The sequence below is a fragment of the Grampus griseus genome, assembly GCF_964374135.1.
Source record: "Grampus griseus genome assembly, chromosome: 3".
Classification (NCBI taxonomy): domain Eukaryota; kingdom Metazoa; phylum Chordata; class Mammalia; order Artiodactyla; family Delphinidae; genus Grampus; species Grampus griseus.
In genome coordinates this window covers 105,761,493-105,784,943 of record NC_139019.1, presented here as the reverse complement: position 1 = coordinate 105,784,943, position 23,451 = coordinate 105,761,493, and the positions used below count along the sequence as shown (strand labels likewise).

The window sequence follows — 23,451 nt, the reverse complement described above, 5'->3', positions numbered from 1 at the left end:
CTGAACACTGAAATTTGAATTTCATATAATTTCCACGTCACAAAAATATTATTCTTCTTTTGATTTTTCAACCACATAAAATTGTAAAAACCCTTCTTAACTCATGGACAGCACAAAAACTGGCAGTGAGCCAGATCTGTTCTGTGGCCCATAGTTTGCAGACCCCTTGTGTAGGTGGTTCTCAGGTATGGAAAAAGCTGTTAAGCTAGCCTGAGATTGAGCCTGGGAAATGGAATCTTAAGGAATTTGAGAGAACACCGTGCACTGAGGCCAGTTTTTTGCAAGAATAGAAGATGCCAATGTAATAACTTTTTTTAGGCTAGGGTTGACCAGGTGAGAGCAGGAAACAGCTGGACAACAGTGGATCAGATTATAACAAAATTTCTTTTTTCATAAATGATTTTTTTTCTGTATTTTTTCATACATTCAAGCATTTTCCAAATTTTATACAATGGACTCCAGATTATAACTATTTAAAAAAGTCTATTATGAACACCATATTTATTTATTTATTTATTTTTATTGGAGTACAGTTGCTTTATAATGTTGTGTTAGCCTCCACTGCACACCAGAATGAATCAGCCATACACAGACAGATATCCTCTCCCTTTTGGACTTCCCTCCCATTTAGGTTACCACAGTGCATTAGGTAGAGTTCCCTGTGCTATACAGCATGTTCCCATAATTTGTCTATTTTATTTATAACAAAGCAGATTTATACCTTTTTTTACACCTACAAAAACATTAGGAGATCTGATTGTATCCCTATTTTATAGAATTCAATAGCCAGAGAAGAGACACTGTTATGCTTCTTGAAACTCAGCCTTTTACTCCTCAGGGAGAAAAATCGTAATTCCTTTAGAATTGCAGGGGAAGAGCCTTGCCTCAACTGGTCTTTCAGAGTATTTCGTCAAACCTATCCTAAAACTAGCCACTTTTGCCTGAATTCAGCTGCTGTACCTGTCTGGGGTATGTGTGTTTATATATGTATTTTCCTGAAAGTTCTACAGAAAGAGCTCTTGTAGGTATGTCTCTTCCCTGCTTTTCACACAGAAATGGGAAATGAGGTGACGGAAAGTAGTTTCCCATCCTGTAGGAGGTGCTTTTATGTTCTTCTGCCCCTGTGGCAAGCCATATTGATGTCACCACACTTTTCAGTCAGGGGAAAGCGAAAAAGCACTGGGCCAGAAGCCCATCATACATCTGAAAATTTGTCCTCTAGATATCTCATGGGACGGAACTATCCTTGCCTAACATTTACTCACGGGTAATAGAACATTTGGTTCAAGAAAGTTATATAACTTAAAAAATTCATTAGTCCCAGCACATAAGAAGGTGATGGTATGATAACTAGTACATGTCAGCTCAAGAAATGGTTTAAGAAGATGCTTTCTAAGTTGTCTTATATAGAGAGAGTATTACTGGGAGTAAAGAGGCGGGTGTAACAGTATCAACTTGTAAACCCAGAAAAATCCTGGAAATGTTTTTTAAAATGAGGATTATAAAAACATTAAAATTGCTTAGCTGCTTTCCCAGAAATGTAGAAAATGTTCTTTAGAAAGCACTCTTTCATTTCCTTCAGCAATGTTTATTGAATAACTACTGTATGCCCCACATTGTGCAAGGTGCTGGGAGTACATCAGTGACCAGCAAGATGATGCCCAACTTCTTAGAGCTTATCTTGTGGTAGGGAAGACAGGTAACAAGTAGGTGAAAAGTGAAATGCCTAATACAAATTTAGGGAATGAGAAGTTCTAGAACAATAAATGAGAGTAAGGGGGAGAGAGTCTGGGTCAGAATAAGCAGTTCTCTGCTATTTTTTAACTGGGGAATCTCTGAGAAGGTGACTTTGAACACAGACCTGAGTCTGTGCTTTTAAGTCTATGGGAAAAGTGTTCTAGACAGTGGGAAAAGCAAATACAAAGGACCTGTGGTGGGAACAGATTACATACATTTTGGAAACAAGAGGAAGACTTATGTGGCTGAAGTGAGGGAAAGAAATAATGGCAGGGGATGAGTTCAGAGACAAAGGTGTAGGGCCTCATAACCAAGGAAAGAAATTTGGACTATCCCCTAAATATTATGGGAACCCATTGGTGCAGTTTGAGCAGTGGAGTGATACAATCCGATTAACATTAAAAAAAAAAAATCACTCTGGCTGCTGTGTTGAAACTGGATTGTAGAAATGGCAAGAGAGAAAATGAAAGGGCCAGTTAGGAGGCTAGTGCAGTGGTGCTGGTAAATGATGCTCTAGTAACTGAGGATGTGATAAGTGTTTGGATTAAGATTGCATTGGAGGTAGAATCTATGGAAGGAAGTGTGTACTGATGGAATGGGTGTGGTGAATGAGACTAAAAGAAAAAGCAAAGATCCATAATGACAGCTAGAAGGTTTGGGTTGAGCTCTGGGCTGAATGGTGATGCCATTTCCTGATATTCCAAAGACTGGGTGGGGAGTGGGTTGGACTGGGGTCAGGTGGGGCTAAGAGCATGGGATATCAAGAGTTCTCTTTTGGATTTGATAGTTAAAGAAGTTTGTTAGACTTCCAAGTGAAAAAATCTATGAACTCAGCTCTTAGGAGAGAGGTCAGAGATAGAGATATGACTTCGGGAGCATATAGATTGAATTTTTATATGGTTAATCTTTTAATTGTAGGCCTAGACAAAGATCACTAGGAAGTTGGTGCAGGTAGAGAAGAGAAGAGGGCTGAAGCCAGAGCCTTGATTGCTGCCCAACATTTTGAGGTGGAGAAGAGAAAGGAGAAGCCAGCAAAGAGTGAGGAAGAGTAGACAGTGAGACAGGAGGAAAACTGGGAGAGCATGGTAACCTGCAAGACAAAGGAAAAAGGTAGCGCCTGTAGCAGAGATTTATATTATCTCATGTAGAAAAATAGGCTTTTGTTTCTTTCCTCTTTGTAACATTTTAACCTGGTTTAGCATCTGTTTTTATCCCATACGTTTGTGTAGAAGTAACTACCATAATTTCAGATTTGACTTATGTCCAAGTGTTTGTACCTATATTGAGTGGTACAGGAGTCTGTCTAGTAATAACAGACACTTGTCATATTACCTAGCACAGAGTAGGTGCTCAGTAAATATCTACTGAATAAAAATATTCAGGCTTTGGCAGTCATGATCAGGGTTCTATATCACAGGCTGACCAGCTTGAAACAGGCTTTGCTTCTCCCTTCTCCCCAGATCATGGCAGGCAGTTAAGAAACCAGCTCATATTTCTTTCCATAGTCGTCTTCTTCCTTGCCTTTTGCTTTGTCCCACACTAGGTGTAAGCAATTATATTTTTCTTCCTGAGTGGTCAGCATTCTTTCCATGGTGGAAATTTAGGCTTATACAAGTTTCTTTCCAACTGCAGTTGAAAGGTAAATTTGTTGCCATTATGTCTTGTTACTTTATAAAATAACTTTTATCCTAATTTATTCAAAAGAAGGAAATTACCTCTTTTTTTTCCTTTTGGTCAACTTTTATATCTGCATTGCCTGCTTCTCTTCTTTGGCTATTGCTCTTCAGGGTAAACTTTGGTTGCTGTAGAACAAGTCTTGTTTTTCATACAGATCCTTTGCAGTACAAAAAAGAAGGGGACTTAAGATTGTAGAACACTTTAATGGGTAGCCACAAAGTTTAATGGGTGAACTTTGCTTTTTACACCATTTTATTTAATCCTCAAACTCCTCTGGGGTAGGGACTATTTACTTTATAGGCAGGGAAGCTGAGAATCGGAAGGATGACGTGATTGGGATGTGCTGAGCACAGCAGAACTCCTCATCTGTTCCCTGCTTTGTACCGCCTCCCAAAAAGGTGGGAAGAATCCTGCGAGATCTTGACATATTTTGGGAGCTTTTGAGAATCTGCAGTACATCAAATACTACAGTAAATGAGGGGGATACAAAGGCAAACTCCCTATGGTCCCTCTCCTGGAAGAGCTCTCTCTCAGGTGAGAGTAGGAATAGAAGCAAATGGCTGTATTGGCCAGTCTCATCCTTCTTGTTCAGAGGAACCCTTGGTACTTCCTTAAATTATTGAAGTCACCTACGATCTTTTGTTTAAATGGGTTATACCTGCTGATATTTACTGTATTAAAAATTAAAATTGAGAAATTTAAAAAATTATTTCATTTGAAGTAACAAGAAGCCATGTTGCACGTTAATATAATTTTTTATGAATAATAACTACGTTTTCCACACCAAAAAGAAGTTTAGTGAGAAGAGAGGCATTGTTAGTCTAACCTGTGTAGGTTAGCCTGGATTTTTTGTGTACTGGGCGAGCTCTCTCCAGGAGGTGCTCCAGGCTTATCCAGCCCTCTTCTCCTCACTGGCATTTGGAAGCTCTGTCTTGGAAAACCCTGAGAGAAGCCCTCCCTCCGCCTCCCCAGGGATAGATCCTGAGTGTCAGTCATGGACGCGTTTTCCCGTTCACATCATAAGGGTTAGCATATGCATAATGAGAGAACATGTCTGGGACAGTGACTTTCATTTACATTTCTTACACCTTGATAATATTTAAAGAAAATTCCTTTCATATTAATTAATTACATTAGGTGAGTGTTACCCATTTGCAGTATACCTTTAGCAATCAAAATACTCAAATCCTTACGGTTGTTTCTGTGAAATTATACCCTACCGAGAGTTCTCTTGACAGATTTTTGTTCCTTCCACATTCCTGTCCACCTCCATCTTTCTCATGCTTCTCACGACCTTTATTTCGCGTCTTTTATCCTGTGTATTTATCGATCTAACTTACTGCCCAACTGTTTTTCCAAGGCAGTGATGAATTGGACTTTCTAGTAAAACTCAGCTTGGGACAAGTGAAGAAGTGGAAAGGTGTGGTTCTTAGGGGGACGTTCCTGTGTAGACATACATAGAATTCTGCTTTGGAGCGAAGCCTGATGCAGACAAAGAATTTTAAGACCATTGGCACACTGATGCTTTAAGATGAAGGTGTCTTGTTTCAAAGTTTGCTTTGGTATTGCTACTATGAGCAGAAGAGAAACCATTCTGTGTGCTCTGGATGATGGTAGGTAATCCAGCTGCATGTTCCTGGTAAGGAAATAGCAACCCTCTTGCATCTTTAGATATTGCTTTATTTATTGAGCTTCCCATTCCCGATATGGCCGTCACTTGAAGCACACGTAAATGTGCTCTGCCTCGTCACTGCTCTTTCGTGTCTTAAGTCCTGTTTTGGAGGCACAGGTCATAGAATGTAATCCTCTTCTACTTCTGTGAGGACAGAGTGTTAATCTGTTCAACAGGTGGGTAGGTTATGACACAGCTTGTAGTATTGGTATTTTCTCTTGCAGGAGATGAGATTCTTGAATTCAGCTGTCCTCATTATGTTTCACAGGAATAGTTATTTTTCAAGTAATCTGAAGGGTGATTTTTTAAGGACACTTCCTTGGCTTGGGTCCTGGCTGCTGAGTTGCTCCCCTTGGGAGGTGCAGTGGGGAGAGAGGGTGGGGAGAGAGTTCAGATTCCTTTCTGACTCACTGGCTCCCTCTGGGCCACCTGACTTCCGAATTCTGGTCTCCCTGTCGCAAGTCCAGAGCAGGGAAAGTGTGTGCTGCAGGTGTTTGTCATCATTACTTACACATTTTGAACTGTGGGTTAATTTCATAAGAAAGGACCTTTTGTGTTGACACAGTGAGGTTTTCCCCTTTCTTTCTTTCTATAAGTTGACACGTTAGTTACTTCTCTTGGTATTTTATTGCTGAATTGATAGTATTTTCCCCCATTTTTCATGTTAGCTTTGCCTTTTACTTATTTATTCTGCCTTCAGTTTTGGCTTCCTTTTCTTTGTTTTTTTCTTTTTTACTGCCATATCCTCTTTATTTTTTCATGTTGCATTTTCCTCTGCTTCTTTTTCTCCCTCTCTCTGCTGTCTAAAGTCTACAATCCTTTTCCTTCATATTTTAGTCAACTTTTACCTATGAAAATAGATTATAGTGTTAATAGAACTGAAATAGAGGATCGAATCATTATATTCTGACTGTATGGGCATTAGAGCCAGCCAATCCTTGTGATTCTGATTTTAAAAAAAACTTTTACCAAATGCTTGCTTAACAATGTGATTTACATGAATTGTGTAGGTTTTGGTCTCAATATACACTGAAGTATATTTACTTAAATGCGTGATGTGACTTGTTTTAGAAGTAAGATCCATTATTGCTATATTTCTACACTACTACATTGTACTTGGACATTTACTGTACAGTGAGCTTCTTGTTGTGTTTGTGTACAGCCGTCTGTGAAAATGGATGTCAGAATGGTGGACGTTGTATTGGACCCAACCGCTGTGCTTGTGTTTATGGATTCACTGGTCCACAGTGTGAAAGAGGTAAGAAGAGAAAAGAGAACCTCCCTTTGGAGAAGTTTATCTTGTTGTAAATGTGTAATTTTTTATCACTTGATGAAAAAATCTAACGAAATAATATTTTCATTCTTCTTTGATTATGTCTATAACTTGCATGGTCAGATTTTGAGATATAGCTAATAGCGGCTGAAGTGTCTCAGTTTTTTCCACCAGAGTGAACTCAGTTCAGGAGGCCAACTCTGGGACTCCGGCTGTAGAGTAATTCTGAGTGAGTGACTGATGGCAGAACCTAATAATTTGGAGTTAATTCAAATTAGGAGTCACTGTTGGCAGTGCGGCCTCTGTTAAAAAAAAATGTAGCATGTTCTTGGCTGCAAAACCAACAAAATTCTGAAATAAATTGCCCTAACTAACAAGAAAATGTATTACATTGCATACAAAAATTCCAGAGTCACTGGGCTTCAGGTAGGACATGATCAAGGCTTTCATTCTGTTGTTCTACTTCTCTTGGCCTTGCCTTCCTTTGTCAGTTTTGCCCTACCCTCCAGTTCTTTATGGTTGTAAAATGACTGCCAGCAGTAACTAAGGGAACATGCTTTCTTGTTCACATGTAGAGAGCGAAAACCTCTTCTTTAACCATGGGCCAATACTAGCCTTCAGAAATACTCCACACACTGATTGGATTAAGCTTGAGTTTTTGAACCAGTCCCTGGTAAGAGGAATGGTATTAATACGTTCCATGTAGACTTACCAGGACCTGCCTTTGGAGCAGGAGATGATGAAAGCCTCTCAAAGTCATCTATCTGAAAAGGAGAGTTTGGTATCAACCCAGTAGAAGTTGTGTTGGGCAGGAGGAAGGGGGTAGGGGAATGGGTACTGGGTAGGCATCCAGCATTGTCCACCTTATCCATGTAAATGGTCGGTCAAGCCAATATGAAAACAATTTACCATAATTTAAATAGCAGTTAAACTCGTGACCTGTAGACTACTGAAAATCCCCAGTGTTGATGCAACAAGTGAACTATTAATAATGTTCTGATAGCAAAAGGGCATATCAAAGAAGGTAAATTTTATAAAACGGGATAACTGTTTAGCACTGAACCATAAAAGTAAAATAAGCTTAAACTAAAATCAATATTACATAATCATTCATAATTACATACATACTCAATTGATTTTCCCAGGGCTTTCATAGCATCTAAAGTTGTATAGTGCTTTCTTTGTTGTGAAACTTTGAGTATATGAAGCTATGTCATTGAAATGTTACAGATAAGTAGTGGTGATGGTTTATATATGTGTAGAGGCTTTGAATTGCAAAGAAACCTTGTGTTTTTAAAATTATATCCATTACACTGACAAAAACTTAATCCTGGTATTCAGGTTGAAGTTTGAGAAGAAGCTGAGAAATTAGAATTATATGGTGAAGTTTGAAAAGTAAGATGTATGCAGCCTTTTAACATACACTTGTATGTATATGTACATTAAGATATTTACATTATTCCTAAGGTAATAGAGATTTCTTGGGACCGAAGTGCATTCCACAAATGACAGAGTTTATAGTTACACTTAGGACAAATTTAAATGTCTTCACCAGATGCTTTTATTTTCGGAAGAAAAATTAATTGTGAAATGTTAGCATAAAATGATAAGTTGTTGAGAATGGAATAAAACAAATTTCCGAGATGATAAGTTTATTTAAACACCATAGAATGGAAAATAGTTAAATTTATAATTTCTAACATAGTTATAATTGGTGGAGATGATGTTCATTTTTCTGGAGGTCATGTAAACTTTGTAGCACTTTTATCTTGAGCAGATTTCAAATTCAATTCCTAATTGGCAAAGGAATTGTGTAGTTTCGAGAAAGAGGCTTCCAGGCATTATTACATCGTTATTCTGCAACAGTTATTCATTCATTGGGTTTGTTAGTCCTTACTAAATTTATGGAAATTCAATGAAGACTTAACATATATTTTACACGTACAGTAGCATGTTTTCAGAAGAATTACAAAATTTATTAGTTAATGCATTGGCCTGAAGGATTTTTTTTTTAAAACATGGGTTTGTTTCTTAAAAATCTTTTTAAGTACTAACCTTCAGATGAAAGTTCGAAAACTTTGTTTCTTCCAAAGAAGAAATTAGCAGTTTCCACTCTTAGATTGCAACTCTGAACTTTAAAGCTTTTGAAAGATATTTTCAATTGAATTTTTATGTGTAATAGCTAACCCACTGAAAGTGGAGTTCACAATTTTTCTCAAGAAACATTGTCTGCTTAGCTACAAAAGGAATAATTTATTTATGTTGACATTAGTGAATAGGCCCACGTGCCCAGTTTACATTTACGGTTCATATTGTCTTTTTCAATGATTGAATTTTCAAGATATATGTTCTTTGTTCTCCTAGAAAAAACTCTTTTGTAAAATTAGGGATACTTTTCATTGTTAATGTAGAACACATATAATTTCTGTTTAAATTGGTCTCTTGGGATCAGTAGTGTGATAAACATGGCAGCTTTTTCTGCTATCTGGGCTTCTGGCAGACTGGTTTCCGGACTGGAGACAGAGACTGAATGGTAACCAATGGCTGGCATGATTGTGGTATTTAACTTGAGTCTTGGTGCTGGGTAAGCTGAGCCTTTTTGGAGTTCTTTCCTCATTCTTGCTGATATGTACAATGACCTTTTATACTTAGCATTGAAGAAAGAGTTCTTGTGGTCCCATGCTGATTGTAAAATGCAGACAGCTTAGCTATGTCCAAGGCACATGACAATATTCATTTTTTTTGCTTCTCTCTCCATAAAGATGACATTTGAAATAAGATAAATATTGCACTTAATATAAACCTGAAAATACATAGACATGCATTCATCATTATATATCTAGACTTGGTGTTTTTTCTCTAACACTTAAAATATACCTTATTATTTATCAGTAGAAACTTGGAGGGGGCAGGCAGGCAAGAAATGAAATTACCTGAGGGATTTCTGGACTAAGTACAGTGATTACTTATTATAAACTCCAGTGTCCTGGAGACTTCCCTGGTGGTCCAGTGGTTAAGAATCCGCTTTCCAATGCAGGGGATGCAGGTTCGATCCCTGCTTCAGGGAACTAAGATCCCACATGCCGCGGAGCAAGTAAGCACATACGCTGTAGAGCCCTTGCACCACAACGAAAGAAACCACGTGTCGCAACTAAGACCCGATGCTGCCAAATAAATAAATAAATATTTTAAAAAACAAAACAAAACATGGCCTGCCCCAGGTCCCTGTTTCAACTTCTATACCTTAAATGGTTGTTGAAATCATATTTTGTAATGGAATTTTCCTTGATGCTTATATAGAGACCATCTGTTAGAAATATATCCTAGGGCTTCCCTGGTGGCACAGTGGTTGAGAGTCTGCCTGCCGATGCAGGGGACATGGGTTCGTGCCCCGGTCCAAGAAGATCCCACATGCCGCGGAGTGGCTAGGCCCGTGAGCCATGGCCGCTGAGCCTGTGCGTCCGGAGCCTGTGCTCCGCAATGGGAAAGGCCACAACAGTGAGAGGCCTGCGTACCGCAAAAAAAAAAAAAAAAAAAAAAAAGAAATATATCCTAGACCTTTTTATATTATGCATAAATTACTACTACAAATTGTTAAACAACTGTTTTTTTAATAGTTTTTAGTAGTAAACATGTAAACATGACTTACTTTTAAAAAGTGTAAATTTGGTAAAATTTCAAATACCCTTATGCTTAGTGATATTTCCTTTAAAATGTATATCTTTCAGTAAATGGTACCTTAAAAAGGAGAATAGGAAATTTACTTTTTAACCTACTGATGTTTTAAAGAAAAGTTCCTTTTGTTAATCTGAATCTGCCTCAGAAAAAAAAGTGAGATCAAGTTGCAAATGTTAAAGTTTATAAAATCTAAAGTATCACGCCTTTATGTGAAATGTAAAATGGGCGGATTTCCTTTCAGGATAACTTTCATAAAATCATCCAGTTAACGCATGAACTCAGTGTTATAACTCAGCTTCTGCTCGAATACTTCCAGTCACAGGGTGTGCGTAGCTCCCTCCATCGTGAGACGGAATTCCGTTGTCAGAGTCCTGGCTGTTTAAACTCTGCGTTATTATGCTCCTGCCTAAGCGGGCATTTAACAGATGTGTAGTGCCTCTCTTACTGTCTAATTCAGGGGGAACGTGATGATGGTGACTTCTCTAAAGGCATCCGTTATAACTTACTGCTCAGGATTGTGTGATGGCACCTTAAAGTCTTGAATTATTCTGTACATTTTTGTTCATCCACTCACATTTCAGTTGGTAAAGTAACTGTGACTGTTATTAAACCTACTCAGACCTTATCCAGATTCTCCAAGAACGAGAGTGGAGATTGGCAAATTAGGGTTTTCCAGAATTCTGGGGATTATGTAGACCAGACCAAACTTTGTGCAGAAATAAGTTATACATTTATTAATCAACATTAATTCCATGCTCTTGGAATTTATTATAAAGTATGCAGGGTGGGTTTGTTCAGCCTATGGACATTCAAGTAGCATAGTAAATTAATAATGTGACCAGGAATACAGGGGAGTGTGGTGAGAGAACAGACTGGAATTCTGCAGAATTCTGTATGCAGTGGATTTGATACTTGCAAGAAACGAATAGGCAGTACTTTTAGAAAAAATTCCTCCCATTGTAATCTTCTTATCTAAAGGTAACGTGTGTTTGTTATAAGGTAATTTAGAAAATAAGACAAGGAAAAACAAGAAATGCAATTATTTATGATTTTTCTCCAGTCAGAATTAATTACTTTTAAGATTTGGGTTATACTTTGAGTCCTTTGTTCTACCACACATATGTTGCTTACAAAGAATGGGCTGTTTCCATTCTTACTGGAATCAACTGTAAGAATATTTCATGTTCTGTAACATGAAATGTACTTATATGCTGCTGCTTCTTTTAGGTTATGACCAACATTGTACTAGATTATGGATTATAATAGTTACACTGCATGTTGTAATAATGAGGGCTAGGTATCTACATTCTAAACAACTGTATGATATTTGTAAAGTTATTTTCTCTGTCTCACAGATGAGGAAGTTTTGCCCACTTCAAACTTATGGTAGCATTGGGGGTATTAGAATGGGAGGAGGATCTCCAACAATCTGATTTCAGACCTTAAATTCAATTATGGTGATATAGCTGTCTGCTGTAATTACATTTTTTATTAATTAACATTTAACATTTAAGGTCATTTTCAGGTTCTCTTGTGGTTTTATTGGTTTGTTTCTTAGCAAAGCTCTGATAAAAATCTATGTAGATAAATCTATATCTTTGATTTTATTCTTAGAATATATCCTAGAAATGTAATTACTGAGTCATTGAATATGTGAAAATTTAAAGTTTTTCATATGTTCTGTTCATTTCCCTCCAAAAAGGCTTTTTATGATTTATTTCTTTGGTATTATGTTTAGAAAGTCTTCCCCATTTCCAAATATAAATATCTATAGTTTTTTCCTAGGAATTTCCTAAAATTCCTATTGGAATTTTATTCTTTTACCTTTTTAACCACAAGTTAGAACATACAGGATGGTAACTAAAATAAATTTATTTATAAATATTTATTTATTTATTTATCACATATCTATTGAGTACTTATTTAGTATTAGGCCAAGTATGTGGAGTTCAATTTACAAACAATATATACTCCCTGTTAATGAGAAGCAAATTATCTGTTTAAAGACTAGAGCTAGTCATCTGCTTAAACACTAAAATAAAATACAACATAGTAAATACTATAATAGGAGTAGTAACAAATTTATGTGAGAGCTCAGAAATGGTTCCTGATTAAGGGAGAATTACAGAAGTTTTCCTGCAATTAATCTGAATGAAAAGAACTAACTCATTATAATGGGAAAAACAGTATTGGACTAATTCCTGTGTTGATATTACATGATATAGCATGATGGAATCTTGTACTGAATAACATTATTTAAACTCCACAATTAATTACCAGTTACCACAGTTACTGAGCTGATGTTGCTTTATAGAAATAAGAGGTCTCCCTTTTTCTTGCACTCAGAAGATTTAGGGAGAATGAAATTACAAGGAACAGAGAGAAAACATTACCAGCCGCAGATGTCAAACTCACACGCTCCTGCACACTCACACACACACACACAGTTCTGCACTCCTGAAGTCGTTAAGAACGTTTTATAACCTTGCACTCTCTAAGCTAAACTTAGCCTTAAATGGGCATCAGAGAAATACCAGAAGATCTGTGGGAACTGAACTTTTTGGCAGTAGCTCAGATGACATCCTTATCTTGAATGCCATTAAGAACACAAGGGAAGGAAAATGAGAGAGAAAAAAAGCAGGCAGTGGAAAGTGGAAGGGAAAGAAAAGAAGAACGGAATGAAGAATGATAGCAAAGGAAGATGGAAAGCTAAAACTCAGAGTGGAGATGCTGGGCTGTATAAAGGACGGCTCTAAGTTTTGGAGAAAATCGGTTCATTGATTAATCTGATCTGGGAGAGACCAAGCTTCCGTTTCTCACTCTTCGATTTAAGCCTGTGCTCTTTTGATCTATGCAGTAAGATTGAATGTGTTGGCAGCCTGTTAGACCCTGATGCTTTATTTCTAAAACTCCTTTGAGTTAAGCCAGTGAGTATTTTCATTTATTCCAGCTCTAAGTTTCCTTATTTATGTATATCTTTGTTTGCTTTTGGTTTGTCTACCTAGAGGCAGAGGAACCTGCAATACAAAATAAAAATATTCAAATATTTTATATTTGTGTAGCTCCATAAATACTTTCCTGTTTTCCTATTTCAGCATCAAGTCCAAAGACATTAGAGTTTTAGCTGGTATGGAAACTAGGTGAAGCTACCACACACACACGAATTAAGTATAATGAAAGGTTATTACATAGGATTTAGCCAAAAGCAATAAATAACACAATGTGCATGGGTGGGGAGAGGGGTTTATGTTATATCATTGTATATTTCAAAAAAAAAATTCCCCAATACTAAAAATTCTTAAATAACACTTGTCTCCACGGGTTTCAGATAAAGGATTCTGGACCTGCAATTACCTTATAGAGTTGTTGGGAAGATTAAAAGCAATACTGTGTTAATAAGCTCCTAACACATAATAGGCAGAGCACCTGGCACATGGTAGGCATCTACTGAGTGATATTTGCTGTGTTTTAGGAACACAGGGTATAGCCAGAATCAAACCTTAATATTAAGACCTGTGTGACCTTGGAAATGTGATTGCCGTCTCTGATCTGTGTTTCTGAATATATAATAGGTGTCTACTGTGTCAACCTTGAATTATTTTTGAGACTTAATGATACAATAATTGGCACCCAATAAATGATCATTATTGATGCTAATCTCTTTTAACTGAACTCCCCAGTTATCAAAAAATAACAGCGGAATATTCAAAAATGGAATTTCAGATACGAAATAAAGGGATTTTGTCAACCGTTTAAATCATACACATAAAGTTTAATGCTGCTTTTATTGAGAATGTAAGGACTCAGAATAAATAGCATGTTTTAAGAGTGGCTCGCATTCTTGGTATGAGAATTAAAGATAAAGTGCCTAGACAGTGTCTGGCACAGAGTAAGTGCTCAATAAATAATAAGCTATAATTACGAAAAATAAAGCCAAGATATGATATGCTCTCCTACACAAAATTGTGTTTATGGATGAGGAAGATTGTTCCAGCATCACTCGGAATGTCTTAGGTCAGAGTGCATCCGTTGTGAACAATGTAATTTTTGTGTGGATTTTTTGTGATAATACAGGTCAAATGAAAAATACTATATATCATCATCACTGCCTTGCCTGTTATGCAGTTGAATTTTTAGACCCTGCTCTTCTTTTTTTTGACATGTTTCTACTGTAAGTACCAGTGTTGCTATTAGTAGTTACTATTTAACTGGTCTCTTTAGTCTCCCCCTTCTCTATGCACAAAGTCTTGTTCCAAGCATTTCACAGTGTAACTAATATATAGTAGTTTATTTCACTCAAGGTACTTGTAATCAATGGGCTAGTATATTGCTAAATCTAATACGAGTAGGTCAGAGGGGTCTTCAGACTGTCCAGAGAACAGTTTCTCTGTGAAGCTTTTCTTGACCACCACCTGCCTCCCTGCCTTACCTTACCTTTGGTGCAAAAATTAGGCATGCTCTGTTTTTTTACTATACCTGCCATATATCCCATTCCTTTAGAGTAGCTCTCTTCATCATTGCATTGTGACTGCTTACTTTTTTTGCTGTGAGCCTTTTAAGAGCAGATATTTTTATCTTAAGTTGCCTTGTGTTCCCTCTGCTCCACACAGTGCAGTATATAAAAGGCAGGCCGTGTATGTGGCTACATAAACATAGCTTCTCCAAGTAGAAAAAAATAGAATGAAAAAAGTACAGACGTAGTTGAGGTCCTTGAGTGTTCATGGATGCTTATTCATCAGTGTGGCTCTAAGATACAGTGAAAGAGAAGAGTAGAAAATGAGGCTGGAAAAATAAACTTGGACTTTAATACCCAAAGTCTGGAATGCCAAAGTCAAGAGGCTGCCCTCTATGCAGTAGGCTCTGGGGAGAGGGATTATGAAGGACTTCTAATCTTGAAAGGAGTTCCCTATAAAGGTCAATCTGGAGTGGTAAACAAAAAGAAATGGAGGTTGGAGAGGCTGAAGGCAAAGACCTCATTCAGGAGAATTCATTGCATGTCAGGTAGATAATAGCAATGAATCTATTACGTTTGTATGTATAGTGTTTTCAGTCAGATTATGATTTATCTCTGCGTAAATTAAAGTAGTATTAATTTGAAGTGGAAAATTATGTAATGCTGGGGATTATGATAAGTTTTTTAGAGAAATAAATACTTATAGCAACCCAAAGATATCATTTTTTAACGTCAAATTACAAATGAGAAAACTGAGGCACAAGGAGGTAAAACAATTTGCTGAAATTCACTCAGCTAATAAATGGAGAAAGTAGGATTGGAACACAGTGGCATAACCTCAAAACTCACACACTTAACTACAACTTTATTTCGAGTGAAACACAAAATTGCAAAAGTAATGTATTTCTACACTTTAGAAATATATTGTATCAATTGTTAAGTATGAGAGTGATAAATAGGTACCCACTTCCAATAGAATGAAAGAGATGGCTTGCTATTTTTATGTTCTTTTGTTATCTGGCTTAGGGAAATCTTTTTGGTATATAAATTTCTGATTATACCTCTGCATGCTTATACCTAGAGTTTCTTTATGTGTAAGATCTGGTAAAATATTTATTCAAAACTCATAATACTTAAAACAAATTTGAGACTTCTATTTCCAGCCAAGATGGCCTAACAGGAACCAGATTAACCCTCCTGCCTGAGAAGAACTGAAAAACAGAATAAATATATGAAACAATGGGTTTCAAGATATTGGACCTCAAGTAACAACAGAAAGTGATCCCTGAAAGGACTCTGCTAGATTTTCCCAGGTTGCTGCTTGAGAGTTTTTTCAGGCTGTGCTGTGGGCAGAGAGAACCCAGGCATAGCCTGACAGATTCTTTAAGCTGTATGCAAAGTGTCTTCTTAGTTCACAATGGAATTAAATCAGAAAGCAGTAACAGAAAGATCTCTGGAAAATACCCAAACATTCAGAAACTGTGTAACTCATTTCTGGTATCCATGGATCAAAGAAGAAATCAAAAGGGAAATTAGAAAGCATTTTGAACTGAATGAATGAAAACAGTATATCAGAATTTGTGAGATGCCATTGAAGGAATACTTGGAGAGAATTTTATAGCTCTAAAGGTCTATATTAGAAGAAGAGAGGTCTCAAATCAGGGACCTCAGCTTCTTCATTAAAAAATTAAAAGAACAAATTAAGCCAAAATAAGCAGAAGAAAAGAAGTAAGTTCAGAGTAAAAATAAAAGAAGTAGGAAACAGAAAAAGTGAGAAAATCATTGAAACCAAAAGCTGGTTCACTGAAAAGATTAATAAAATTGATAAGCCACTATCCACACTGACAGGGAAAAAGCGAAGACACAGATTATCAATATCAAGAATGAGAGAGGTAACATCGCTCCAGATTTTACTGATAAGTGAATAATGAGGCAATACCATGAACAGCTTTAAGCTAATAAAAATGAAGTGGGTAATTTCTTGAAAGATGTAAATCACCAAAGTTCACTCAAGAAGAAATAACGTAGATATCCCTATATCAATTAAAGAAATTGAACCTGTAGTTAAAAACCTTCTTATAAAGAAAAATCCTGACTCAGATAGCTTCATTGGTAAATTCTGCTGAACATTTAAGAAGGAAATAATGCCAACCCTATAAAAATTTTTCTAGAAAAGAAATAGGAGTTAAAACTTCCCAACTCATTCTGTGAGGCCAGATTACTTTGAAACCAAAACGGGTGAAAGGCATTTCAAGAAAAGAAAAGAGCTTGCAAATATTTTTCATGATACAAAATTTTTGAATTTCAGCAAACTGCACCAACAATATATTGAAAGAGTGTATATAATAACCAATTGTTTTATCCCAGAATAAAGAATCAGTGTAAGTCACCGTATTAACAAATTTTTAGAAATCACATGATTATCTAAATAGAGGCAGACAAACATTTGACAAGATCCAGAATCCATTCCTGAAACTGTCAACAAACTAGAGAGTAAGAGATCTCCCTCAATGTGATAAAGGGGCAGTTCCAAAAAAGCTGTAGCTAACGTTATACTTAATGATGCATAATTATTTTCTATTTCCTTGATTATTCTTTTTTTCCTATAATGGAGTATTCTTGTTTTCTTAATATGCTCTGTGCCTTAAAAAAAATTACAGTATGTTAGAAAGTTCCTGTCCCATTTCTTTTTGTCTTATGCTTGCTTAAAATGGGCAGCTCTGTCCAGAATTTCTATTTCCACTAACTTGGTAAAAGTGAATTTTCCTTTTCTCCCTTCCAAAATTGCCTAAGAGTTATCTTCCTGTCCTTGCTCCTGTTCGAGAGCCAGGGATTCAAGTACTTGGTGTTCTGAGCCCAGAAGAGGAGAGGAAGATCTCAGCTGGGGTTTGGGCAGCTTTGATGAAAGGATCTGTGCTCTGCACTTTCTGAGGATATTCTTTGTATGACTTATGCTAGGATCACTCTGTACGGTCATGGGAATTTTCTCTTTTCAAAGGGGATATCCCTGAAATTTGAGTGATTCCTCCCATTTCAGCTATAGTCCCTGGTGTACCTTTGATTTCAGAGAATCGTGCTCGGTGCTGATTTCACCCATTTGCCCCATCATTCTCCAGTAGTAGCTCCTCCTCACTATTGTCATCATAAGGGACTTCAGTCCAGCGTCCTGCTCCCTGAGAGTCTTTTTTCCATATTGTCCATGGGTCTCCTCTTCTCCTGTTGAGTACTCGGGATGATTGACCCTGTGTGGCGGGGATCATCCTGTCTTCACTGTCTGGTTTCCTCCCATCTGGTAGAAATCACAACGGCTGGTTCCTCTCTGTTTTTCTGCTTTCTGATGAGCTATTATGTTGGTTGGTAGGGACTTTTACTCCTCCAAACTTTCCCTAATTTCTCCATAAGCTGAACCCACACTAGCTCTCCAGGGAGAATTAGTAAGACTTCATAGGATATTGATGAATCATTCTCATTCCCTGTATTATTTGGAGGAGCAGTCTCCTATTTCATTCCTTGGCTGCCATTTTCAAATATTACAGCAGGAGTTTGTGCCTATTTCTTACTTTAGGTGCTGAGAGTGAAATTTTTTGTTAGATTTTACCTTTTTTGTTGCTGTTTATATTAGCAGTGGGAAAGGGAGATTCTATGATATGGTTTCAATCTCCTGTGTTTGCCAGGAAGTTGATATCACATTTACAAGTTTTTGATCTGAAATCCATCTAAAGTCACACGGAAAGCCAGGTTATAGGGGTTTCTGATAGAAGATGAGATGATTTGTGATATTGCAGTTGACATTTACAAGTAAGATTGTGGTGGCTTATTAAGTACACATTATTATACCAAGAAACACTGGTTCTATGGGTGCCTCATCTTCTGTGGATTAAAGACTGTGTTTCCCATGACCATACTTAATGTCATGGTTTAATGCATGCAAAATTGTTCCATATGGACAAAGCTGAATGTGAATGTCTTAATCTGACTTAGAAATAGCATACAAGGCACATTCCAAATTTTGAACATGACTGTTTTCATCTTAAGAAAAAAGAATTAAGTTCTGATTGTCACAGAGAGATTTTAATTAGAATTTGACAGATTAACGGTGCTCTCTTTTTTTTGTTTTTTTGCGGTACGCAGGCCTCTCACTGTTGTGGCCTCTCCCGTTGCGGAGCACAGACTCCGGACGCATGCGCAGGCTCAGCGTCCATGGCTCACGGGTCTAGCCGCTCCGCGGCATGTGGGATCTTCCCGGACCGGGGCACGAACCCCTGTCCCCTGCATCGGCAGGCGGACTCTCAACCACTGCGCCACCAGGGAACCCCTTAACTGTGCTCTTAAGCAAGTCAATTCATGAGTAATTTCTTGTTTGAAATGTGAGGACACTGGGCTAGATCACTGTTTAACTATCTTTGTTGGTAATAAGAATCACCTGGAGTTTTTTTGTTCCAAAATATTGATTCCTACGCCTATACCTTGGAGACTCAAATTTAGTGCTCCAAATTCAATGAATTTCAACCATCGTGGCATATTAACATTTCCAGGGAGGATTTAAAATCCTGACACCCAGGCTTCATCCAGATCAATTACATTAAGAATCTTGAACAATGGGACCCGCACTCAAGCATCAGCATTTATTTCTTAAAGCTCCCAAAGTAATTCCACTGTAAGGCGAAGTTTGTAGAACACTGCTAGCATGAGGTAGTTACAGAATAACCCAGAATATTCTTATGACAAGTCTGAGAAATCATTTATAAAAATATAGTCAAGATTTTATCAACAACTCAGTTTTTGCCTTTAGAGCCCCAAATGAAGCCACTCTGAATAAAACTTACTATCGGGTTATTTTGAACAGATTTATAATGTTTTAACAATATTGGAATAGGCTTTCCCTCTCTCTGATGTGGCAAAATTGGATTTGAAAAGAGTCAACTTTAAAGTTTTCTCCATTTCACAAATTTTTAAATCTCAGTGACCTCAGTAAGATGTTAACACACCCTGCAGGGGGCAAGATTGAGTCAACAATGTTTAAAATGGCTTCAATTATAATGTTTATAATCTTGGCTTGGTTACTGTGTGGTAAACTAAAAAATAAACCCAATATACCTTAAAAATCATAAGTAGAAAATGGAAACCATTATCTAGGTCTTTTTTAAGGAAAATCTCACTTGTTTGAAGCAACCTTATGACATCATTATCTTGCTTAAACTCTGTAGCTTATTCAATGATAACATGATAGTTTTGTAGATCATAGTGAGATTATAGTAGTGTAGATTATACTGAGATGTACAAAGAGACACATCACATACTTTTTTTATTATACGTTATAATATTTCCTCTTTTAAAAATAATTACTGGCATTTATAAGTATTTATTTCTCACTACACAACTGTGTACTTCCTGTTGCTTATGACTGTGCAAAACTAAGAAAGTATAGTTTACTGTCCCTGTATTTGAGTGGGAGACAAGGAACTTGATCTCTTACTTGTAATTGTAAAGAATGATTTGTGAAGGAGGTGGTATCTGAAATGCTGTTTGATAAACAGACAGTTTGGAGGGCTTGACTAGGGCCGGGGAATACCAGGCAACATTTTTCAGGCACAGGGCACTTCAGGAAAAAACCTAGAGCCGGAACCAGACAAGATGAAAGAGCAGCTGAGCAGATAATGGCCAAGGAGCTGAGGGGGTGAGGAAAGGACTTTAGGGAATCCCAGTTAAATCTACAACTCTGCGGCAAGATGTTTGAAGGGTTTTTGCTTATCTGTTAGGTATGATCACGAGTGTAGGATTTTGCAAACATCCTGGCCAAATCCTCCAGTAATTTCAGGGTCCTTGTGGGGCCGTGCAGGAGCCATTTTGGTTATCCTCAGATTGCTGTGGATTTGTGAGGTGACCTCTTCCTGGAGTCCCAAAAGAAGGCCGATGTATTGTGCCCTCTGCATTCCCCTCACTGTACCTAACACACTGTCCCCGCCCTGGACTTCTCATGCTGTGCTTCTCCAGCCTGCCTCTGACAGTACTCCTCAGCACAGAGGGGTCAGCCTTTCCTTTTGCTTTTCCTTCCTAACAGGACTTTCTTAGGTCTTATCCTCTTCCTTAGGTGCTAGCTGCATGGCCAGTTTGGTGCTGATGAATGCTGGAAAGGTAGAGATTGGTCTAGGAGTAAGGAGCTCTGCATTATGGGTTAGTCCACAAGGTATACTCCAATATATAAAGAACTTGGTACATTGCTTGGTAAAAATGCCTAAAAATACTTTCTGTTATTTAATTACTAGAATTATGAAACATGTACATCCAATCATTCAATTAAAAGCTTTTAGGGGATTGTGTTACTTATTGTAAATATCACATTACAAAGGATCTTGAAATATAGCTCTAACCCTGTTTGCTAGCCCAAAGACATAATAATGAACTAGAAAACATATCTCTTTCTCTGAACACTGTACTGAAAGAAATTTGCAGTAATAAATGCAGAATTCTAGATTACTGTGCTTTGAATTATGCTGTCTGGGGACTGCAGTGACCTTGTTCTGTACAGAGTGGCTCTGGATGTCACAGACTATCTTATTGCCTGTTAGGATGACACTAAAGCAAAAGCTTGAACACAGTAGTTACTTAACTAGTAAGCATAGTAGTTCCTGACTCAGGGCATTTATGAAAGTTTGGAGTGAACTATCTGACCCTCTGCTTTATTCCTCATTCATTTTGGATTAGATTTATGGTGATTACCAAACCAAATCTAGGAAATTCCACTCACAGTTCCAAGGAAATCTGGCCCACAAATCTCTGAGAATCTGGAATTTCTTGAGTGTCTTCATCCATAACACATGCACACATGTCATATGTTAAGTTTTTGTGCATGGTGTTTGGTGTTCTAGGTGTTGACGTCAGGCTGCCCTAGAAATCCTTCCCATCAGGCTGATTATTAGCGTAAGATAAAGCAAGGAATCTCCTTCCCTACCTTACTCCCATTTGTTGAAGACATTTAGGAAAGGGTATCCCAAAATGTATTAAAATAATTGCTTAATTTGTTCTTGTTTCTCCTTTATTTTATGGAATATCTTTTTATTTACTTATATCTTCTTTAATTCTAACAATGCTTTGTAGTTTTGAAGTATGATTTTTATACTTCTTGTGTCAAATTTTGTTAAATTTATTCCTAAGTATTTTATTTTTTGAGGCTATTGTAAATGGATTTGTTTTCTTAATTTCACTTTTTAATTTTTCATTACTAGTGTGTAGAAATACAGTTGATTTTTGTGTAATGATCTTGTATTCTGCAACCTTGAGGAACGTATTAATTTTTTAGTGGATAATTTAGAATTTTATATATACATGAGATCTTGTCATCTACAAATGGAGATAGTTTTATGTCTTTCTTTCTAATATGCATTCCTTTTATTTCCTTTTCTTGCCTAATTGCACTGACTAGAACCTCCACTACAGTGCTGAATAGAATTGGCAAGAGAAGACACCCTTGTCCTATTCCTGATGTTAAGGAAAAAGAAAGCAACCAGTCTTTCACCCTTAAGTATGATGTAGCTGCGGGTTTTTTGTAGATGGCCTGCAACAGGTTACCTGTTGTCATAAAAGGTTGAGGAAGTTCCCTTGCATTCCTGCCTTTTGAAGTGTCTTATGAGAGTCAAGGAAACAAAGACACACTTATTCAAGAAGACCTATTAAATCTAGGTAAAAACAACAAGGGTCTGTGTCACTTGAGCCATGACTTGCTTGCTCCTTCCCTACCCCTCAGTGCAGTGTAATGGAAGCTCCAATCCAAGCAGGTATGGCCCATGAAATGGGGCTCCCTCTTCCTCTCATTTCTCAGTCAAGAACTATTATATCTATACAGAAGGGGCAGCTGCCAGTATTTACAATGTATATAGTAATGTGTATACACTGTATAGAGTATATAGTAAATAAGGTAGGAGGATAAGAAAGGGGGGACTATCTCTCAACTCTGAATTCTAGCCATTAAGTTTTATGGTGGGAAATCCAGGCAGAGAGAGCATGAAGTACAGAGACACAAGATGAAAAGGAAGGGCATGTTTGGGAAGAGAAAATTGGTCCACCACGGCTAGAGTGGAGTGTAATTTGGGGATGGGAGGTTGAGGAATTTATCAGTTATGAAGGAAAAAGGTAATAATGATAAAAATAACAGCTAACTTTTCAGGAACTGGGTAAACACTTGACATGCATCATGTCATTGAAACCTCACAACTCCTCTAAAGAGTAGTATCCTCACTTACAGCCTAAGGTTCAGAAACAGTAATGGTGTGCAGTCATACAAAAAGGGCCTTCTATGTCAAGTTAAGAAACGTGGACTTTATCATATACTAACAGGAAGCCAGCAAAAATATTTTGTTTGGTTTGTACTTTAGGAAATTTTAACTTAGACGTGGAAGAAAATAAACTCTGAAGGCAAATGACACTGAAAGAAAGATGGCTGCTGAAATGGTCTAGGAGAAAGGGGGCCTGAACTAAGTAATCAGAGTTGTACTGAAGGGGAGGCTATGCATTCCAGTGACATTTCCTAAGCAGAATGGACAAGACTTAGTGACAGATCTGGGGCTGGAATGAGAAGTGTCAAGAATTACTGTAAGGGTTTTAGCTTGGATGACTGTGTGAATGCTGATGACCTTATCTGATGTGATGATCACAGAGAGAAAACCAGAGTTCTAGGAAATGACAGCAGGTTCAGGGTAAGGCATGTCATACCTAAGACACCCATGGGACAGTCAGACAGCTTTGTCCAGTAAACATTAGCAAAAATGGTCTGATTTCAGAAGAATAGGTGAAAAGTAAAGCCTAAGGATGGAGTAACATTGCTGAAAGGAAGGAACTAGCCCAAGAAAAGAATCAGAGAGGGAATAACAATATTTAATGGATAAAGTTGCTTTCTTTAAAAAGTGGCCAGAAAGGAAGAAAGTTGATGAATTAGAAAATAAAATATTAAAAAGACAAATTTCT

General features: G+C 37.3%; 1 protein-coding gene across 1 annotated transcript in view; it reads left to right on the top strand.

Annotated features, from left to right (window-relative positions):
* FBN2 (fibrillin 2) overlaps nucleotides 1-23,451 on the top strand; it is a gene marked incomplete at both ends in the record, with an annotated part of 231,114 nt that overhangs the window by 11,748 nt on the left and 195,915 nt on the right. The window contains one exon of the mRNA XM_082652282.1: nucleotides 6,249-6,344. Within this exon, the coding sequence (XP_082508408.1) occupies nucleotides 6,249-6,344 (96 nt within the window). The remainder of the gene's footprint in view (nucleotides 1-6,248; nucleotides 6,345-23,451) is intronic.